At 31.7% G+C, this 22,228-nt stretch overlaps 3 protein-coding genes across 5 annotated transcripts; all 3 read right to left on the bottom strand.

Moving 5' to 3' along the window:
- Nucleotides 1-853: 853 nt before the first annotated feature.
- On the bottom strand, nt 854-5,947 carry LOC137815075 (phosphoinositide phospholipase C 2). 2 transcript variants are annotated; one of them, XM_068618109.2, is made up of 9 exons: nt 5,448-5,947; nt 4,704-4,900; nt 4,229-4,364; nt 3,529-3,774; nt 3,208-3,437; nt 2,633-2,750; nt 1,760-1,912; nt 1,568-1,654; nt 854-1,463 (listed from the first exon to the last, which is right to left on the bottom strand). In XM_068618109.2, the coding sequence occupies exons 1-9, from the start codon at nt 5,760-5,762 to the stop codon at nt 1,170-1,172; spliced, it is 1,776 nt and encodes a 591-aa protein (XP_068474210.1). In that variant the 5' UTR covers nt 5,763-5,947; the 3' UTR covers nt 854-1,169. The 2 variants fall into 2 exon arrangements, with proteins under 2 accessions (XP_068474210.1, XP_068474211.1); XM_068618110.2 differs by lacking the exon at nt 1,760-1,912 and having other exon boundaries at nt 5,448-5,927.
- Nucleotides 5,948-7,789: 1,842 nt separating this feature from the next.
- Nucleotides 7,790-14,306, bottom strand: LOC137815079 (phosphoinositide phospholipase C 6). 2 transcript variants are annotated; one of them, XM_068618115.2, is made up of 9 exons: nt 13,780-14,306; nt 10,234-10,430; nt 9,973-10,108; nt 9,673-9,876; nt 9,316-9,473; nt 9,098-9,215; nt 8,666-8,818; nt 8,511-8,597; nt 7,790-8,243 (listed from the first exon to the last, which is right to left on the bottom strand). In XM_068618115.2, the coding sequence occupies exons 1-9, from the start codon at nt 14,080-14,082 to the stop codon at nt 7,950-7,952; spliced, it is 1,650 nt and encodes a 549-aa protein (XP_068474216.1). In that variant the 5' UTR covers nt 14,083-14,306; the 3' UTR covers nt 7,790-7,949. The 2 variants fall into 2 exon arrangements, with proteins under 2 accessions (XP_068474216.1, XP_068474215.1); XM_068618114.2 differs by having other exon boundaries at nt 9,316-9,476; nt 13,780-14,293.
- Nucleotides 14,307-15,186: 880 nt separating this feature from the next.
- Nucleotides 15,187-19,474, bottom strand: LOC137815072 (phosphoinositide phospholipase C 6). Its single transcript, XM_068618105.2, has 10 exons — nt 19,318-19,474; nt 18,851-19,222; nt 17,817-18,019; nt 17,557-17,692; nt 17,172-17,450; nt 16,858-17,078; nt 16,643-16,760; nt 16,221-16,373; nt 16,054-16,140; nt 15,187-15,599 (listed from the first exon to the last, which is right to left on the bottom strand). Exons 1-10 carry the CDS (start codon nt 19,351-19,353, stop codon nt 15,294-15,296), a joined length of 1,911 nt encoding a protein of 636 aa, XP_068474206.1. The 5' UTR covers nt 19,354-19,474; the 3' UTR covers nt 15,187-15,293.
- Between the last annotated feature and the right edge of the window lie 2,754 nt (nt 19,475-22,228).

The raw sequence follows: 22,228 nt of genomic DNA, 5'->3' as shown, positions 1-22,228 counted from the left end.
TTAATGACTGTGTATATATATATATATATTTTCCATTTAGTTTCTCCATATTTATGATTCCAATAGTTTTGTTTTTTTTCATGTTTTGTTGTTCATAATTTTTTTTCATTGGATATGATGCACATATAATGTGGTTGGGGGAATCAAAATCAAACAATTTATTTTGTAGGTATGGAAGAGGGGGGCTTTAATGAAAATGAAACATTCAATCTTTATGAAGAAGAGATGAAGGAGGCAGTATGAAGTTAAGAGAGTTCAAAAGAGTGTAGTCCTTCACATTATCAATTTTACTTTTCTAAATCACTTTCAAAGTTCTTAAAAAGAAAAATGTTAACATCTCATATTAGAAATTAGGACATTTCATATTTTATAAGTCAATTTATAAGTTAAGTTAATTTTATAAAATTGAGGGTCTAGAAATTAGGACATTTCATATTTTATAAGTCAATTTATAAGTTAAGTTAATTTTATAAAATTGAAATTGAGAGTCTATCTTTGTTGTACATTAAAATTCACTTCTAAATAAATCTATTGGTTTCTGGGAGGAGTATTATGTGAATGGAAAAGTTTTACAGTTGTTTGAGCTTATTTCAAGACTAAACGTAGTGCTAATTCAGAAGGTAGTGGTGTTAATGTTGAGCAAGTAATAGAAACCCTTGAACCTCTGAACTTTCAAAGAGTTTTGGGATGAAACTGAGCAGGCCAAACAAATAACACAGGTACTACTTTCATTATTTGGAGTTACAACTTAAGCACATTTGTGGATTCTAGGGTAAAGACATGGGCAATGGAATGAAATGTATCAACCTGCATAAAAATGGGGAAAAATGCAAAGTATCAAACAGTAGTGAAATGAAGTAGAAGCCCTCCTTTCAGACCACAGCCCTCTCTGGTTTATATTACATAAAATGAATATGAACAAGCCTTACAACACAAATGACAACTCCTTCGCTTGTCCTCGAGAAAACCAAAGGAATTTATATAGTGTACAACCTTGTTTCTACAAAGAAATCTTAAAAAAAAACAGTGGCAACGCACTCCTTGGAACAACATTGGTATACTAACACCATTCAACATAAGCAACATTTACAGTATTACACAGCTACGTAAACACTTTTACTATGACATTTTAAAGACTGTACAAAAATGGAGGAGAAGGATGCACAAAATCAAATGAATTCAAAGCGCATTAGAAGCTTCACATTCTCGTACTTTTCTCCTTTTTGGGAATACAGTGGAACTGCTCGAATTCCACTTCTTAGTTCCCACACGGGTAAGCACGTTTGGCCACCAAAGTCATCCTTCTCAGACATGTCATACTCATGAACTTCTACACGAAGCAGAGCCAGTTCTGGAACAGAAAGTGGAAACTCAAATGCCTTATTCCATGATGGAGACCAATTATCCTCTATGGTCCCAGTTTTTTTCATAACAGCATCACAAGGGACTCCAGCAATCCCCACCTGCATCAGAGCTCATCAAATATACATAAGGAAGCAAAAATGAATTTATAATATGGATATCAAATCAATGTAACATAATGATCCAGTAGATTATCATAACATACTCTTGCATAGAAGTCAGGGGGTGAGTATTGATCAAAGTGTGTGTGCTTGAAATCATGAAACCATCCTTCCCCCATATATATAGTCACCTAAATAAGAGTAACAAAAGTATAAGCTTTATTAGGATCTAGATTTTGGACTAGAGTCACATAGAAAGGAACATCATTCAATTCTCCTGGCAATAAAGCTTTTACTTTCAAAGTTTTCTTCACGGGCAAATCAGCTTTAGGATCAAAGACCTCATCATTAAGACCAGACTCTAATAGAAAATGTGGTTTCTTAACATAACCACATCCTCCATTGGCTTTGAACATTCCCTGCATCAACCAAAGAGATCTACCGTATCCCTGTCAATGAAAACTGATTAGTGGACATCTTTCATGACCTCAATATCATTTAGTCAATACACAATGAGTGATCTTACAATCAGTATAACTTAAGTAATTTTGAGTAAGAAAACATTCACTCTTTTTCACCCTCCGTCTGCACCTCTCTATCCCTTTTTACTTTCTCAAAACTTCATGAAAATCCAATATCACCCACTTCCTGGATATAAATGGAGTAAGCCCAAAATACTGCGAAACACTAGTTATCCTAAAAAGTGCAGCCCTAAATTTTAAATAGTTGTGATGTATAAAAGTATTTATATGTCAAAAACTCCATCATGAACTATTATGTCTCTCTATCTATCTCTTCATTACATTTTATCTCCTATAGTACAAACTTTGTCCCTTTTTCTAGATGTTTAATGGAGTTTATTGTCCAGTAAACTTTTCCTGACTTTCAAAGTGTAAAAATGCTAGCTAGACTTCAAATGTTTAGTGTAGTATTTTGTTATTTATTCTGTTATTCATACAACTCGTTTTAACACCTTTTCCCTATACGACTCTCCATTAAATCACCCATTACATCTCACACTTCTCTCTCTTTTGTCTCTTTCTCTCTCATTGTTGTAGAATATATTGTTTAATTTATCATACAAATGACATTTTTCTCCCATTCTTGTAAAATTTATTGTACAAATAGAAAAATGAAACAGAACAAGTGGGGGAGGAAGAAGTAGAAACCTGCATGTTAAATGCAACCATCTGGGCTCCATGCATCCACCCAATCAATGGATTATAATTTGTTGAGGTAATACGAGTGCCTTTTGGATACACCCTCAGAATATTCCGCTGAGTAAACCTGCCAACAACCAAGAAAAAAACACTTCTCTTTTCATTTGCAAATAAACAAAACTTCCTGATATGGATTTGTTTCAAAGCAGAATAGAATAGAAGGGCTTTGGATATGTTTCAATTTACAACGAATAAGAAAACCATGAGGTATGTCATCTAAAACATAACGCAGTTTCCAATATGGTTAATTACTGTATCATACAGGTGCCATTAGCACATGTATTAAGTAGTTAGACACTAAGGCTTTAAACTATCAAAAAACCTGAAAATCTTAGCTAAGAACTATCTAGTTCTGCCTCATATTTCTGACTAGTGAAATCGTAGAATACATAAACAAAAACCCATAAAACAATCATTTTTTACCGCAATCTCATTCTAAAATATTGTTATATATCCAGTTCATAACAAATTGAGAGCACTCACAATAGAAATGAGTAAGGACTAACACAAAAAGTTGACAATACCTTACAATTTCTTTTCCATGAGTTTCAGCAGCCTTTTCAAGTTGTAGCTCACTTAAACTCAGACGTCTCACTGTATCAGGATCCACTTTGAGACATTCCTTTAACCCACCTTTAGGCTTCCCAGCATGAATGGCAATTAAGCGTCTGTATTCGTCTGATGCATTTTGACGTGAATTTTCTGCTTCATCAGTATCATCTCCGTCATCAAGATCATCTTCATCCTCAATGTTCTACAAAAGATATTAAGCTAAAAAATGAATCAACCAATCCCTCCCTTACAAACAGTGTCAATTAGTGTGCAACATTGACTTAGTCTCAGACCTTGTAATCAGAAATAGTGCCACCTCTCAAACTAGGGACTTCCTTCCCCCATGCTTCTTCATCATCCACAGGCTTTTCCTTTTGTGATTCCTCCTCCTCTTCCTGAACGTCTTTTGCCTCATTGTACTCCTTAGGTGGTTTGGTTGATATGATAATCCTCCTTTTAAGCGATTCAGGAGAAGGAAATTCCTTCAAGCTTTCTGAGCTAGGAGAAAATAGTATGTCTCCAAATGTTCGAGTAACCATCTAAAAATTTGAACAGGATCAGTGTTATCAATATCAGATAACGGATCATATCGGAGACCCCAAATTTCTTTTATAGAGTTATAACGAAACCCATATCGGGTTATGGCGGAAGCATGGCGGTCTCCGATATATAATATATATTTATATATATATATATAAATAACTTCAAAAAATGCAAAAATAACAAAAGAGACAATCATAACTAAAGATTATATTATGTCTAAAGATTCAAATAACAATAATATGAAATCAAAACATCACAAATTTAAAGTTCAAAACGTAAAACAACAACAAAACCAAAAGAAATTGTCTTATGTTTCTAACTATCAGACTCTTCTTCAATCCCCACATAATTGTCTTCAATATTATCTAATGGGGGCATATCCCTCCTCCTCTTCCCCTTCGGAGAAACTCTTGTCAAAGTTTAGTAATTTGATTTCTTCAAGTTACTAACCTTAGCCACTTTGGCCTGAAGATCGGGTGTGAGGTGGTCTTCTAAGGTTATTACAACTGGATATTCTGAGGCAACAAAGGCATACTGCTTAATAGACCTCAAACATTTGATGAGTGCCACAGGAGATGTCAATGTCCTGTATTACCAAAAAAAAACAGACATTTTCAAACTGTTTTGGGAAAAAATATAAATTCAGATTGTCATTAGTAATAATACATTGGAATAGTATCATTTTCATGCCAAGCCATATTGCACCATTTTGTTTTCAATTAGTAAATACATAAATAAGTCTTCGTGGCATTGCTGGAAACACCATTTCCTCTACAAATGTGTTCTCTATGCAATGAATGCTTACGTTGGATGGATTGATTTCTTTATAGAAATACATGAGGAAGGGGAGTAAGGGGCAAGGGAAACAAGGGAGCAGTGTTAAATTCCTGTTTAAAAGTCAGCAACAATGAACCAGTAAACTAACCTTCCATGAAGAACATCCACATCATTCTTTGATGCATTAGGCCATATATCTAATTCAATCACCCTTACACCCATCTGCAGTGCATTGATGATGGGGAGGTCACTGCAGTCACTGCTAAGTTGGTTCCCAGTTAGATAGGAATTATGACCAGTATAAATGAAGTAATGAGACAACGGTGAAGACATATCTTGGTGCACCTGCAAATGGAATAGTAGAAAGAACATAATCACACAAGCACTACAACCAAAACAACAAAGTTCACTTCATCAAATACATGATACAATATCAATGTTCAATACCTATGCAAAGCAATTATTATTTACAGTATGGAAGATATAGAATTATAACCAAAATGAAACTGACTCAAAATAAACAGAACTGAAACATCGTATTAACTGTTGAGAATTGAGATAGAGAACTATAGTGACTAATGAGTAGGTAACCAACATCGGGTGTCTAGATGATACCAACACACAAAACTATAAAAGATTAGAACATAAAAGACAAAAAAAACAAAACTTGCATACCAGTGAAAAGACTTGTTAAGAAATCATTAAATAAAAAGTTTTGATCGTTGGAATTGTATTAGAATGTGCACTTTACATTTCTAATATAAAAATTCACTCGATCATGTCACTTGCTGATATGAGGGCACTAATTGACATTCTCTAAAAAGCAGAGCATAAGAAGACGATTTATTCATTCACAAATGGAAAACACATGTACATGAAACCAAAAAGTTACCCCAAGAGAAGATGAGAGAGGTGGATTATTATGGTGACTGAAGAGATAGTTGAAGAAACTCTCAAGATTGAGACCTCTTCGGTGAAAGATGCTGAGATGCTTGTGGCCATCGATGATGGCCTGTGCATCCTCCTCAGTGGCACTCTCCTCCTTCTGCACCTCAACCAAGAAACTGCGGACGTGAGAGGCTGTCATGACGCCTTGCTCATTGGAATAGCGGTGGAAAAGGGTCTTTATCTCCGGAGGGGCCTCCGACACAGGGAGTCTGAAGCGGCGGCGGAAGCAGAAGCAGAAGCTGTAAGTCTGTTTCGACATGCCTTAATCAATGTCTTGCTTCTCTTCACTCTCTGTGTGTCTCTCCCAACCCAACTCCTGAAGAATATAACCAATGGGGTGAATGCGTACGGCGCGCGTACTTTGTAGATACGAACATGGGTGCGTGTGCGTGTTGGGTGTGTGTTGTTCGGAGAATGGATACGTTTCTTGCGTTAGGTGGCAATGAAAAGGTTGTCTTGTCGTGGATACTTTTCCAGAGTCGGAATGAATGGAAGGGACCCACTTCCAACCTCCAATCTTTTAGATGTTGGCCACTTGGCACTTCCCTCTCTTTCTTCAACTTCTTCAGATCAAACCAAATGTGGAATCAAATCTTGTTCTTATCTTCTACATTCTTTAATGCTAAGGAAAAAATACCAAAACATTTTATGTTAACAAGATAACAACACTCCACTTGTATAATACACGATTGGGTCACCAAAAGGATGTTAATTTTCAAGTTATAAAAAATAAAAATAAAAATATAAAAATAGGATTTTTAATAAAAGCTTCACTGCAAATCTCTTAACAATATTAGAATTTTAAACATGTGTTCATTATCTTTTTAGTTTGGGACAAAAATAAGAAGGGCTTAATTTTAAAGGTTTAAATGAAATATTTTAAAAAATAAGGGAGTTTTTGTTGTTTTTCTTAATTTCAAAGACAAAAGTAATGAATAACAAAAATATAAATCTATGAACTATGTTAGTCATTTATTTATTCTCCAGAAAAATCTAAATAGTTTTTTTTGGAAAGTTATTCAACTCTTGTCATCATCTCTAAGGTATTAAGCATCTAGAAAGATATATTCCTGAGTATAAAGTCAACTCAATTTTATATCTGAAACACATTTCCTTGATGATACCCATTTCAGAGGTCTTTGCACACATCTGTTGCATTGTTCGTCCAAAACACACATAATGGGAGGATTGAGAGAGCGATTGGTCCATCCAAACTAGAAAGTTAGGTTCCCCAGTTCTGGTTCTGGGAATGATTGTTCTGACGATAAGGGTGAAACACTAATCTAAAAAATAAGTAATAAACAAGGCCAGAAGAGAGCTCGATGAACTTTTGCTCAGCAGATGACATTCTTTGCTCCTAATGGTTCTTGACAAATGAAGTTGCTTTTTTGTTCATATAGGTAAATGATTCAATGAATCAAGAAGTAAATCAAGAAGTATTTTTCTTTTATGCAGACATTATTGGACTATTTGAAAACACTCAGTAGCTAGACGTGTATAAGAGTTTAGGCGTGGAGAAAATCTCTCTGTATTTGGTATGGACATTTAAAGTCGTTTATGATGTCTTAAAAGGATGCATTGTCACGTTCCAATTTTACGACTGCGATCATACTAGTTATGTGATATGCCCATAAAAAGAATGTAATGTGATATTTTCGTGGAGGAAGAAAAGGAAACATATGTTCTATGATCTGTGTCCGCTCTAAACCATTATCATGTGAATCTATGATAAAAATGAGCAAAATACTGAAAAGACGTTGGAACTGGATTTTTAGCAATCATACTGGTAATAGACCAATCTTTAGGACCACTACAATAACAATAATAATGTTAGAAAAAGCAAATCAGTAGTGCATCGTGAAAGTGTGACACTCAAATATTTAATTGTACTATGGAGACTTTCACTCTCGAGAAAAACAAATGTTTCAAGCAGAGGTGGTAGCACCATGTTGTGTGGCTAGAATGAAACGCCTCCATCACCCTAGATTCATGGATCTTTTTTCCATTTAGAATGTATGGTACAACATTCGGGTCTATATTATGGCTTTTTGGTTCCATGCAAAGTTTTAAATAGTGATAGTAGTTTGATTTCGATTCTTGATACTACAGAATGATGGTGAACGTGATTACAATTGTGGTCACGACACAATTGCTAATATTCCCGAAAACCATTGACATTGTGGCTTCAATAGTAGTTGCAAACAGGAATTTAGAACGATCTCAGGTCTTGAATCAGTATATACCATAAACTTGTTTGCTATAAGTATGATCTAAGAGGCCCCTGTTACAATATTGGAACTTCTTATACTGTTTTGTATTGATGTTGATGATGCAGAAAAATGACATAGTAAATCCAAAAATACAAATGCAAATAAGCACCTAATGATAAAGATAATTATCATTACAATGGCCATTAGATTATATTATTATAGGCTGATCCTGTAATTCATCTAAACTGAAACCGCATTAAAAGCTTCACAGATTTAAATTTGTCACCCTTTTCATCATATAGAGGGACAGATCGGAATCCAGATTTTAGTTCTGAGACTGGCAAACACGTCTGTCCACCAAAGTCATCCTTTTGACGCTTATCATTTTCTCGAACCTCTATGCGGAGCAAAGCCAGCTCTGGAACAGTCAAAGGGAAATCAAACTCTTCTTCCCAGACAGGAAACCAATTATTTGAAATTACCCTTGTTTTCTTCTTGGCCATATCAGCCGGAACTCCAACGATACAAACCTGTGTATAAATTGATCAAATGTTTAGCATATGGACTATAAACTTGTGTGTCTCGCTTCTATCAGAATTCTAGTCATGGCCAACCAAAACATTTTTTTACAAAGTAGACTGATCAGAAATATAAAATCCCTTAAATAGTGTTAAATGAGTTGTAGAGGAGGTTAAATGAATTGTAAAATGTCTCCTCACACCAACAAAAGTTCAACTATGTCCATTGCGATATTCGTACTTCCCAATCTGCAATATTAGCAGAATTACCCAACTTACCTTAACGTAAAAGTCTGGTGGTGAGTAAGTATCAAAGTCTGTTGGGCTGAAATCTAAGCTCCAACCGTACCCCGTGTAGACTTTTACCTATAGGCAGAGGAAGATGGTCAGATGTCACCAAACTAACTAATTCTCTTTTCTATGTAATATCTCACCTTTAATGTTGTCTTCACTGGCAATACTATTTTAGGATCAAAAACCTCATTATGTGGACCTTTTCGAATTAAAAATTCAGGCTTTTTCACATAACCGCACCCTCCATTTGTTCTAAACATTCCTTGCATGTACCAAAGTGATTTACCATGCCCCTAATAAAGACAACACCATATTAACAGGTCAGTATATTGGTGTTGAAGTTTAAGCATAGAAATAATGTGCATTGACACAACTTATTTTATTTCAATAAGCATGTAAGATTGCTTCACAATAAAGAATAGTCCAAAGATCTAACATTGATTCACTAGTTTCCTGCTTTAAAGTTCACATACACCAAGAGATATATATAATAAATACTGCAGGTAGTACGGATAAAAATTATATATAGTGGATAACCCTGAAAAAGGACACGGTGATCATTAGTCTCAAACCTGCATGTTAAACGCAACCATCTGAGCTCCGTACGTCCACCCTATGTGTGGTTTGTAATTTGAGGAGTTGAGACGTGTTCCCTTTGGATAAACTCTGAGAATATTGTTCTGCGTAAACCTGGAAAAAGGCATAAAAGTATGTCGTATAGTTAGGAAGTTTTAAACTGCCAATAAAAATTTGCATTTGCCATTAGGAAACTCCAGTGTTAGAAACCTACCTGACAATATCAGCTCCATAAGATTCAGAAGCCTTTTCAAGTGCTTGCTCACTCAAGCTTAAGCGCCTAACTTTACCAGCAGCTTTTAATTCGTCCTGTATCTCACCCTTCGGTTTTCCAGCATGGATTGTAATCAAGCATTTGTACTCAAGTGAACTCTGCTAGAGGGATTTTTCATCATATAACATGCATTCAAATCATCCTCAGTTAGGAGATAAAATTATATAAATCAAATGACACTTGAGCATATAACATAGCTCAAGAAATTGGGAACTTAAAATTTAGGTAGAAGGTCATAAGTCTCAATTCTATGGATTTAGGGAAAAACTATAAATCAAGTTTTGTCAATATGCTCACCTTATCATCAATTCCTTGTGCATTAGTATTGTCTGGCAATGAGGAAACCTCGTCATCTGATTCCATGTCATTGGATTCAAGAAATTCTTTTGGTGGTTTTGTTGATATAAGAATTCGACCTTTCATTGATTCTGGTGAGGGGAATTCCGTCAGAGAATCTGTCTGAGGGATGTGAAGCAATTCTCCAAATACTTGTGTGGCCATCTACGTATAAGAAGTGGAAACTCACATTCAACACCTAATAAAATAGGGATGTGAAGTAGATGCTTTGGGGGAGGGGAGAATAAAAAGGAGTCCGACCTTTGCAACTTTAGCTTGAAGATCTGGAGTAAGGTGATCTTCTAAAGTTATAACGAGTGGGTACTTAGATTTAACAAAAGCATACTCTTTTATGGACTTCAAACATTGGAGGAGTGAGACAGGAGTGGTAAGAGTCCTGTAATAGTTCAGAAGAACGTCTATAAGTAGTTTTACAAGGTTGCACGATATAAATATCTCACAAAACTACAAAGATCGAAATATTAGAAAGGACAATCAATTGAACTGAGGATAGGCTAGCACCTTCCATGAACTACATCGATATCATCTTTATCCGAATTTGGCCATAAATCTAGTTCAATTACTCGCACACCTCGTTGCAAAGCCTTTATGATTGGCACATCACTGCAGTCACTGCTCAGTTGATTGCCGGTCAGATAGGAATTGTGCCCAGTGTATACGAAATAATGTGACAATGGAGCATTCATATCATGATGTACCTGGAATAAGACATCATTCGTTCGTATTACTCCCCAATGAAATGGGAAGACAAAAAATATACATACTATATGCAAAGAATAAGACTACACTAAATTCACCAAAATAAATAAATACACAAGCGCCACTAATTTTTACTTTATTTTATTGAATGGATTCCTTCAATATTTTTCTGTTCATGTTGGCTCTCTGACACTGTAAACGGGTTTTAACCAATATATAATGGAGATTTAATTTTAGACACTGGTGAAACTGTACAACTATTGATTGTTCATGATCATTGTCAGATTAACAAATGAAACACCTACAGTTCCAAAAGTTTGATCCAATTTATTAGAGATTCTTGCAGTAGATAATTATCTGAGACTGATTGGGATAGTGCACAGCATATACAACAATTTCTCCAAAATAAACCCTTATTCTTTCTGGGAATTTGCTGGATTTGAAAATAGGGTATGCAGAGAAGAAAACTGTGTGTGAATATTAATTTTCAGAAATGAAAGCATCAACTCTTCTGTTTTCTACTTAAGGAAACTGTGTGAATACTAATTTTCAGAAATGAAATCATCACCTCTTCTGTTTTCTTCTTCTGTTTTCTACTTATTTTTCCATCTATCCCTTATCCAAATTCCCGTTCTGCCCTTTAGTTGGGGTTCATTTTGTCATAATATTCATGACTTATGATACCTACTCAATTACAGCAAAAAACTTGCTATAAAAAAAAACAGCATAAAACTGTCTGCTACACAATATGCACACAAAACAAAACCCTATTACTCAGTGTTACTTAGTGCTGAGAAATTCCAAGATTGAAAAAAATATGCATACATGAGTTAAACAAAATCCATTTTTAATCAAATTTGTGAATCAATTAAAACTAATTCACACATTCAACAAAAAATATTTTTTAAATATTATTTTGATTTTTTTCTTAGAACCAAAAAATGTAAAGTATTTTATCATTTTTTTAAACAAAATTATTTTTTAAAATATTATTATGTATCTTAAATATTAAATATTAAATATTTAAATTTTATATGTATTTTGAATATTACAAATTTATTAAATGTACTATTTCAATTTTTATATTATTAAAATATAATATTATATTTTAAAATATTATTTATATATTTAATAATTAATTTTATTTTCCTTATATTAATTTAATTACTAATTTAATAAATAAATGTTAAGTCGATATCCATCTGGTCTTTTAAACATAAATTATTATCAGGATTTATTATCTGCAAGTGCAATGAATGATATTGAATGTGCGAGAGCTCTATATTCAATGCTAGTAAGATATTTCTACACCGACAGTGTCCACTTTTCCAACTATAATGAAGATAATGAAGTGTGGTGAAGTATAGTGACACTTCACCATCTGATGTTGCTCCTTTCATTTCTTTTTAACTAATTAAAAATTAAATATGTTTTTAATTAATATAAAATAAAAAATTTATAGGACTTTTTTATTTTTATCTTATTAACTACCATTGTATCTCTAATATTGTATAAAATTAAATAATTACATATGTTTTAAATAAAAAGTTAAATAACAATTTAAAATTTGAACGTAACTGTTGTGGAAATGTGTCAACCGGTTTTACAAATGAACAATTCATGCATCAAAAACAAATTAAAAAATATACAAATGTCACATAATCAACAATCAGTTATCAATTATGTCTTGTAAACATTTAATCAATATTTATGTTGGTTTTAAAATTATAATTAATTATAAATTTTACATAATAGTCATATAATTAATTTTAAACTATAGTGTAATCATATTATAATTATTTGTTAATATTTACATTGATTTTAAAGTTATAAATTAGACAATCTTCTTTATTCTTTTCTCGTTCTTTTTTTATATAAAAGGAAAAAAATTGCATCATTTTCTCTCTTTTTTAAGATGGGTAAATAAACATGCATATGTAAATATTGTCTCAACTCATTAATTTTAACTACAAAAATTCATTAATTGAGATATAAGTATAGATAATTTTATTAATGGAGAGATAAGTATAGATAATATCTTATTTTTGAGAATGAGAATTAATATATATAAATTCATATTATTATTTATTGTAAATTACTAAGGCATAGTAGTAATCTAACAAATTTATCTTTCCTACTCTTTTTTTTCGTATTTCATTTCATTCTCTTAACTAATTTAATGAATATCTACCATGTTCACCTGTATCCTCTCTCACTGCAACCTCCAACACTTTTTTTTTGTAATTTTATAAAAACAAAACAATCATAAAAAAAAAAGTAAAAACTTTTAGTTATCTCAAAATAAATTACACTAAAACATAAATTAATTCTGAGATTTGAGAAAGTTAAAATTGAAATAGACAGTATATTGACATTCGTATTAATAGGGACAAAAGTGATTCCTGACTTAAACAAACAAACCATAAAGTGTATTTATTTAGATTACATTTCAAAGCCTAAGATTCTAAGAACATAGTTTTCACTTTCTAAATAGAAATACTAAACCAAGCTAACACGCTATAGAACTTTTTCCCAACATACTCATAATTATTTTGTTAACAAGGGTCCCACTTTCTTATCTATAATAAATGTATTTACTTCTATCTTCTTTAGTTTAGTTGAGTCGGGTGGGTGCCTCCAATCAGTTTGCACCACAAAGAGTGTATGAATAAATGGAAAATGATAGAAAATTAAAGTTTTATATAATTTTTGATGTGATAGATTTTAAAAAAAAATTAAAATTAAATAATATTAAAATAATAGTATTGAAAATTTTAATATAATTGTATAAAAAGTGTTGATTGTGAATGTATAATTACAGCATGTTATAGACATTTTAGTATCTATTTAAATTCACATTTTAATAGTTAAAATTTTCTGAGAGTTTTACTCATTAAGTGCAAAAATAATTCAAGGTATAACATATAAACAAATATCGTTTTATAATTTTTTAAAGAGGACCCAAATGTTTAAATATTAGCTGGTATAAGTGTGAATTGTGTTGTTGCAAAGCAATTTTATGCAAATTTTGTTGTGGACTGAAAAATAATTTGGACTTGACTTTGGATAAACTTTTTAATAAATATATAGGCGAAGATAAATTAAATTGAGATTTTAATATGAATTCATATTAATTTATGTATTAAAAATATACTAAATTTTGATTAAAAGATTACTTTCATTCAACATTAATTTCGCGGACATTTTCTCAAACACGTTAATCTCATCTCTTTTTTTTTCATCAAATCATGACGTTGAATACAGCAAAAAATTTACGATCCTAAAGAAAAGGATTGGGAAACTTAACTTTTTTTCTGGGGAAAACAAAGAGTAGTAACAAGAACACACCTGAGATTTCAAGGGAGCGTTGAAATCGTTGTGTTGCAGGAAATGGAAGAAGTCGTGGAGATCGAATCCACTTTCCCGGTCATCTTTCCTCGATTGCTGGAGGATCTGGTTGGAATCGGAAGCGGTGCAGTCCACTTCGCCCTGATGCTCCGCCAGAAACCGGAGGAGGTGATCGGCGGACATGGAGGAGGCGCCGGCAGAAAATTCAGAAAAGGCTTTTTGGACGTCGGGCAGTGGCTCCGGTTCGGTGAGTGTGAACTTCCGGTTGAAGCAGCTGAAGACTTTGTAGTTGTGGGTGGCCATGGTGAAATGAAACCTAATCTAATCACATGAAGAAAATTGATGAGAGAGCGTTGTTGGATTTGGTGTGTTTCAGAGAAGAAATGGCGATCGAAAGGAATTGTGAAGGCTACATCAGGACATGAACCAAGGACACCGTCATTTATGGAAAAATATTTATATTTAATATTTTAAACATAATTTATAAATATTCAAACATTTTGTTCTTCGCCACAAAAAAAAAGATCATTTATAAAAGGCTTAAAACCTTTAAATAATTTTTCTACTTTTTGTTTATAATTTTTTTTTAAATAGAAAATGTTTCTCGAGTCAGATAGAATATAAAAAATTAAATATTTGATTATTAGTTGGTTACCGGTTTTTATTTACGCTGTACCTATCTATTCTTAATATGTTAGAATTCTTGAAAAAATATTTTAGCTAACTGGCCGATTAACCTTTAATTAAATAATTTCACAATTTAGTTTAAATGTTACGATGAAATTTTTAAAGAAAATGCTAACCTGATCATGAATTAACAAAACTATAACTTGTATTATAGTTAAACTTAATTATTATAAGCCGTTTACATTATTTAAAATTATTACAAAATTATCCACTAAATAATTTATATATGTATATATATAAAATAATAATAATATGATCATCTTTATCTCTCAAAATACTTACAATATTTACAATATGTATATATATAAAATTTGTAGTGCTTTAGTTTATATAAAATGGGAAGAGGAAAGATAAAATTAAATAATATTTTACAATGTCAGTAAAAAATTTTAATTATTGTAAACCATTTTATAAATTTTTATTAGTAATATTAATAATTTTTATAGTCTCTAAAATGTCTTTTATTTAATTTAATAGTAATTAATTATTTTGAATTCTAAAAAATTATAATTTGATGATTTTTTTATGTAAAAATCAGTTAAAAATAAGTTAGAAAATATTATATTGACAACGGCAAATCTTCAAACATCGGTTTACAATTATAATTTAACTAATACAGTTTTAAAGTTGATCCATTTCAACAAAATATTATTTTTCTTTTTGTTATAATCTCGTGTAGAGTTCAGAATATATCAGTTTTTAAATTGCAACTAAAGCATGTGATGTTGAAGATTGAGAAATTTGCCTCAAAGTGTTTGTAGCCGAGTAAAGGTTGTTTCCATGGATTGTATTTTAGAACAATACAAAATGTTGAAATGAATGGTATTCTACAATTTATCTAAGGTTTCAATCTTAAAGCGCATTAGAAGCTTGACAGATTTAAATTTCCTTCCCTTGGGGTCAAACAGAGGAACTGACCGAAATCCCTGCCTTAGCTCTGATACTGGCAAACAAGTTTGTCCTGCAAAGTCATCTTTCCCCTTATCTTTGTCCTTTACTTCTATCCTAAGCAAAGCAAGCTCAGGAACCCTCAATTCAAATTTAAGTTCTTCATCCCAAACAGGATACCATGTGTCCACCTTTACACTTGTTTTCTTCTTCACACAATCACCTGGCACTCCAACTATACACACCTGTCCAACAAATTCTTCAAACACTAAGATAAATGTACAAAACATTCTATACTTCTCCTATTGTTTTGCTGGATTACATTGCTTCTTTAACACTCTTGGTTGTTGTGGATTACACTGTATCAATATTCAATACTGAAAAACTAGTGTTGGAAATCTCACATCAACTAGAAATTAGGACATTTCATAATATATAAATGAGTGCAAACCTCACTTTAAAAGCCGATTTTATGAGGTTGAATTAAACTTAAAGTCTATTTTTTAATATGGTATCAATGTCACTTTAAATTTATCCTATATTAAACTTATCTGGTCACTTGCTATGAGGTCGTTATCGTTATCGGACCCACAAGATAACTAACATTGAATTTGATGGTAAAGAATCACTCATGCTATTAGGTTAACCTGAGTTTACAATAATATTGCTCCAAATCTATCAAATATTTGTGTAACTGACCTTTGTGTAAAAGTCTGGTGGAGAGAATCGATCAAAGTGTGTTGGACTGAAATCTAAATTCCAACCATCTCCTTTGTAGACTTTTACCTGTTGTTGAATATGAAAATGTACAGATGTTATGAAACAACTCAATTTCCTTTTAGCAAAGTGAATAAGAATATGCTTACTTTTAAGATCTCCTTCACTGGCAGTGGCTTTTTAGGATCAAACACCTCGTCATGTGGAAGTGTTCGGATTATAAATTCAGGCTTTTTAACATAACCACACCCTCCATTTGCTCTGAACATTCCCTGCATCAACCGAAGTGATTTGCCATGCCCCTGTCACAAGACAACAAGTGTTAATATTCCTGATCTTTCTAGTACTGTAAACATATGATATTTGGATAACAACATTTTGTTAGAGCTTAAAGAGCTTAAGCTTTTAGGTAAAAAAATACTCCTTGACACATTTTTTATAACAATCACGCGACTCAGTACTACTTCAATATGCATATTAGATTGCACAAGCACCATGACATAAAAGTCAATGTGCCGAGACACCATTTTATCTAAGACTTTGCTTTATTGATTTGTCATAAATTTCCAACCTGCATATTGAATGCAACCATCTGAGCTCCGTACATCCACCCTAAATGGGGCCTGAAATTTGAGGATTTGACACGTTCTCCTTTAGGAAAAACCCTGAGGATATTTTTCTGTGTGAACCTGGAAAGGATAACAATTTCTGTCAAACTTTGTCAGGTAGAGAAATGCTGATCATCTCTTCAGCTACTGCTAATGTTCAGATAAGTTTGAGAGGTACCTAATGAGGTCAGCTCCATGAGACTCAGAAGCACTTTTTAGTTTCTTCTCACTCAAACTAAGCCGTCTAACTTTAATGTCATCTTTCAATTGATCCTTCATAGAACCTTTTGCTTTCCCACCCTGGATTGTGATCAAGTGTTTGTATCGAGACACACCGAGTTGGTTTGGAATGTTATCGCTTGTGTTTATATTTTCCCGATCTCCATCACTTGCATTCCTCTGTCAAAAGAGAAAACGTGAATTCAAAGGACTAACAATTCAAATTTCACTTTTATACCTTGTTTAAAAGTGATGAAAGTATTTTTCTCTCACCTTGTCCCCAGTTTTCAGTTTAGCCACGGAATCTGACAATTCCAGTCCCCATGATTCTTCTCGTCCCCATGATTCTTCTTGTCCCCATGATTCTTTGTCAGGGAATTCAAATCCATTTGACCCAGCTTTTCTTTTGCTGATATTATCAGATTGCTGATTTTCCTTTGGTGGTTTGGTTGATATAATTATCCGGTTTCTCAATGATTCTGGTGAGGGGAATTCTGTCAAAGAATCTGTCTGCGGACAATAAAGAATTTCTCCAAGTATTTCAGATGCCATCTGCATGAATAGAGAAAAAAACAAATGGTGAAAAAGAAATCAAAAAATTGTCAAGATCCATAGTTTTTGTTTTCTTATTTAGAGGGTGATTGCAATGAGTGCTTACTTCTGCAAATTTATCCTGATGTTTTGGTTTTAGGTGGTCTTCCAAAGTAAGAATTACTGGGTAATCTGATTTATAAAAGGCATATTTCTTTATGGATTGCAGACATGTGCGTACGGAGATTGGAGTGGTAAAAGTCCTGCATTCATAAACAATATATGTAAGAAAACAATCATCCAACTCTATAAGATGAACTACTTATTCCTTTTTTTTTCCTCTGCTAAGAACTCTCACTATATATGGCTTTAATAACCAACTAGTACCTTCCATGAACCACTTTAATACCATCTTTAGTTGAAGATTTAGATGGCCATAAATCTAGTTCAATTACTCGTACACCTTGTTTCAAAGCCTCTATAATTGGCTCGTCACTGCTATCACTGGTAAGTTGATTCCCAGTCAGATAGGAATTGTGTCCCGTATACATGAAATAATGTGACAACGGAGCACTCATATCATGATGTACCTGAAAACATATATATGATTTGTTATTTATTGTCAGGAAACTACAGGCATTGACATTAAAATAGACTACATGAAACAATGAACATGTGTTGCTGTAAACTTTGTGATTTAAGAATGTTTTTTAGTATTTGGCACAGACTTTTGTGTGCAGCAAGATATATAAATAACAAATCATACATATGTTTTCAAAAATGGTCGTGATTGAACGTCAAATGTTTTATTCAAAAGATCAGCCTCTTAGTTTAGAACATCAAGTTTAATTAGAAAGAGTGGTTTCTAGTCCTCATCGTTCTTACTTCCCTACTGATCTTCCTTCTTTCTTATACTAATTCCCCTAACTTCGGTATTTTTCCATCATTATTATCTATCCGGGTATCAAAATTATAAATCCATATATAAAGTCCAATGCAAACTACAGGCATTGACATTAAAACAGACTAAATGAAACAATGAACATGTGTTGCTATAAACTTTTGTGATTTAAGAATGTTTTTTAGTATTTGGCACAGGCTTCTGTGTGCAGCAAGATTTGTGTGCTCCAAACACTATCCCCTGACCAGGCAATTTTATGCAATCAAGCAAGTTATATATAGGAACATTTGGTCCACATGTCAATCTATGTTTGTCTAGTATTTGGTATCACCTGAGTTAATTTTTCATACGCAGACAGTGTAAAGATATGTAGAAACCAGAAAATAAACAAAGCAAGACGAGGCAAGGTAGATTTAGCATTGTGCAGATGATTAATAAACTAGGAAACAGAATTTTGACATCTTGAAGAAACTGTCTGCTTCAATTTGTCAGCACTAAAACAGACAGAGAAAGTGCAAACCTCGTCATTCAAGACAGCATTGAAATCATGCTGAAGCAGAAAATCGATGAAGTCACTGAGACTTAACCCTTGTTTCTTGTATACATCAGGAGTTCTTGTAAATCTTGTTTTAGAGCTAGAACTACAACTCCCTACTAGCAAATATTTCTCAATTATTTTATCCAAATCCTCTTCGCTGCAGATATTTTCTCCCTGGTGCTCCACAATGAACTGAAGAAGCTGACTCTTATTCATTCGGTTCCCTCCTCTTGCAAACTTGGAAAAGGCTTCCTTAAGATCCAAAGGTGTTTCTGCCTTGTAAACCTCATCCTTTTTGGTCAACAAACTTAACATCCTGATCTTGAATGCTTCAATTTTCATTCTCACCCTTCCCTGCCAACACAAATATTTATCAATGGAATTGTGAAAAACCAAACATGTGTAACCAAACAACATTTACAGTCCAAGAGTAAGACAAGTGAGTAAACCTTGGAAAGAGAGCCTTTGTTTTTCTCTGGTTTCATTGGCTAAAAACCTTTGTTTCCTGTGCCTTTACTGAGGAGGAAGTTTTATTGTGCAGGTTGTTTCTGCAAAGTAGAAGAATTATATATTCATGCATCCGATGAAAGTCGAAGAAAACAAAGTAAATTAAATGTTCACACACGAGATTATTTCTTTATCTTTTTCCATGAGATTAGCAATTAAAAAAATATTAATGCATGGACCTGAATATAAAATGTAATTAATGAATGTAGTTGGAAAGATTATTTTAATTCAAGTTGATGCACTGTGCATTGTCAGATATCTGTAAAAATAATGTTTGTTATCTTTTATGACGTTCGGACACTTCTCTTAAATGATGTGTGTATATGGACACCGACACCATACGATATTCATAAAACATATATCGATGAAGTATTCAATTTGAACTAATCATAAAAAGTATCTTTTTTATTAAAAAAAATTAAAACATAATTGTGCACGTAATTATATAATATATAAATTTTATAAAAACTATATACATATTTGTATGTGTTGTCCATATGCTATATAGGTTACTTTTACTTTGGTAATAAAATAGGACAGTACTACTACTGACTTCTTCTGGTAAGGTGGGTTATGATGTTCACATTCAGAGTAATGTTTTGTGTAAAAAATATTCAGCATTTTTACGAAGAACAATCCTATTAAAGTGAATAGGATCATACAAATGTTAAAATCAAAACATTTAACAGAGTTATAATTATAAAAGACTAATTCAAAATTGTCTATTAAACTAAATTAGCTTAAAATATTTATAGTTCTAGTAAAATAGTTCCTTAGAATTACCATTTTATGCTTTGGAATGTGTGAAATTTTGTTTGTATAGTTGGAAACTGATATCCAAACATTGCAGAAGTATGCTTTGAAGGTGGGAAGTGTCAAAGGTTGTTAGTGTTTTGGGATCAAACCTAGAATTGTCGATTGACTTGGTTAAAATATTGAGATACTTGATTATGAATTGTACCAGAAAGTCCACTAATTAAATTGCATAAATCAGTAAAATCTTATAATGAAATCGGTGCACATTGAAGGCAATGAAGGGGTGGTGGTGACATTGGAAAACGTCCCTTTCATGTTTTGAGAAAAATAAAGAAACACACCTTTGCAAGCCAATAATGTATGCCTCTGACAATTAGATTTGAAATTTTTTGGCGAAGTGTTGCAGCGAAAGCGTTGAAACTGCTACATGCATATTGGTGCAAACAAAGGGAGGGAGAAAGGTAATTGTAGTTACTTTTGGAATGGAAATCCCAAAGGGGCATAAATGCTTAGGGTTTCTAAAGTACATTAATTACATTTAATTAAATTTTAAATATCTTATCAATTTTTATTTTTTAAAATATTTGCTTTTATTAAATGTTTAAAATTTAATTTTTTTGTTTAAGTTTTTTCTTTTTTGGTACTTAAATTTAACTTTTTGTTTAAGTATTTGTTATTTAGTTTTTTGTCCTTTATCAACATAACAAAGTGATCATTACTTTTGGTCTCTTCCAACTGGTTAACAGCTTAGAGTTGAAGGAGATTGGAGGAGAAAACATAAGTTGGTTGATGAGATAGATAAGTAATTAGCATGTCATGTTGTTGATGATAAAATCAAATATCAGTATATTAAACAAAAATAAAAAATATTTTAAGCATCTAATTAAAAATATTTTTAATAGAAATTCAATAAAAAAACATAAATTTATAAGATACTTAAATTAATTGGTAGTTAATTAATAACTAATTTAGAAATTACTTTATAAATTTTATTATGGTTAAATATTAGTCTATGTATCATAACACAAAATTAATTTTTGTTATTGATCCAAATTTTAGACTATCTAAATGCTTGTAGTAAATAAATGATTAGATTAAGTCATTCCATATGTAGAATTAGTTCAATTTGAAGTACCACTTCATCAATCCACATAAAGTAGTTCAATCAAAACAATAATAAATTTTGAAAAAAAAACTATCAATCTTTGAAAAAAAAACTAACAATCATTTCACATACAAAATAATCATTTTCAATCGATAATCAATTTCAATCATTTTCATACTACAAGTACTTGATAACAAAAATTAATTTCGTTTTTCTATTTTATTAATAGTAAAAATTATCTTATATACCAAATATTTTTTAGTCTTTACAATAACATATAATTTAGTCAATATAATAATTAATTAATTTATGTTTTATATTTAGTTTCTATTTAATGTTTTCTGAAATCCATATTGAATATTTATTGTTGAATATATTTTATATTTCTCAATTTATAAAAGAAATTATAACAGCCTTTAGATAAAATTAAGTATTATGTTGGTACATTTATCACTTTGTTGACTTTACAATAAAAATAAATTTTATGTTTACTGAATATCATACGAAATTAATTAATGAGTATACAGAATAATAAATAAATTATTATCAAGTTATAGATATATTTTCTTTTTTTGGTATACGTTTTAAATTTCTTATTTAAAATTTGTGTTATAGAAGATACCGCTTCAATGTGATTTTTAATGTGTATATAATTTCTATAGCAGATAGACTCTAGTAAACTATCTTCAATAAAAATGAATATATTGAATCTAATAAATATCATAATTAATGTATTATATGTGAATTTGATTGTTGGATAACATTAAATATAACATGGAGTCATTTATTAAAGTTAAAAAAGGAAAGTATGTAATTGTTAGATTAAATTATTTTATAAATTTGAAACTATTTTATAATTTTAAGCCATTGGCAAACCTACTAATTCACACTCTTAATATATATATATATATATATATATATATATATTACAATTTTAAGTTTAATGTTTTATTAAGCCTTTTTTTTAAATATTATCTTAAAAAATAAATAAA

Source organism: Phaseolus vulgaris, chromosome 1 (genome assembly GCF_051622355.1).
Source record: "Phaseolus vulgaris cultivar YP4 chromosome 1, ASM5162235v1, whole genome shotgun sequence".
NCBI lineage: Eukaryota > Viridiplantae > Streptophyta > Magnoliopsida > Fabales > Fabaceae > Phaseolus > Phaseolus vulgaris.
Note: the sequence above shows the minus strand (reverse complement) of the source record. Positions and strands in the feature narration are given on the sequence as shown.

Coding starts and splice junctions, on each gene's coding strand:
- LOC137815075 (XM_068618109.2), bottom strand. CDS start 5,762: ATGTCGAAACAGACTTACAGCTTCTGCTTCTGCTTCCGCCGCCGCTTC. Junction 1,913..2,632: donor TGGTTGCATTTAACATGCAG/GTTTCTACTTCT, acceptor TTTCATTGACAG/GGATACGGTAGATCTCTTTG. Junction 1,464..1,567: donor CCCCTGACTTCTATGCAAGA/GTATGTTATGAT, acceptor GCTCTGATGCAG/GTGGGGATTGCTGGAGTCCC.
- LOC137815079 (XM_068618114.2), bottom strand. CDS start 14,082: ATGGCCACCCACAACTACAAAGTCTTCAGCTGCTTCAACCGGAAGTTC. Junction 9,877..9,972: donor TTCAAGCTAAAGTTGCAAAG/GTCGGACTCCTT, acceptor TCTTATACGTAG/ATGGCCACACAAGTATTTGG. Junction 8,244..8,510: donor CACCAGACTTTTACGTTAAG/GTAAGTTGGGTA, acceptor ATTTATACACAG/GTTTGTATCGTTGGAGTTCC.
- LOC137815072 (XM_068618105.2), bottom strand. CDS start 19,353: ATGAAACCAGAGAAAAACAAAGGCTCTCTTTCCAAG. Junction 19,223..19,317: donor ACAAAGGCTCTCTTTCCAAG/GTTTACTCACTT, acceptor TTGTGTTGGCAG/GGAAGGGTGAGAATGAAAAT. Junction 17,693..17,816: donor ATTAAAGTGGTTCATGGAAG/GTACTAGTTGGT, acceptor TTATGAATGCAG/GACTTTTACCACTCCAATCT.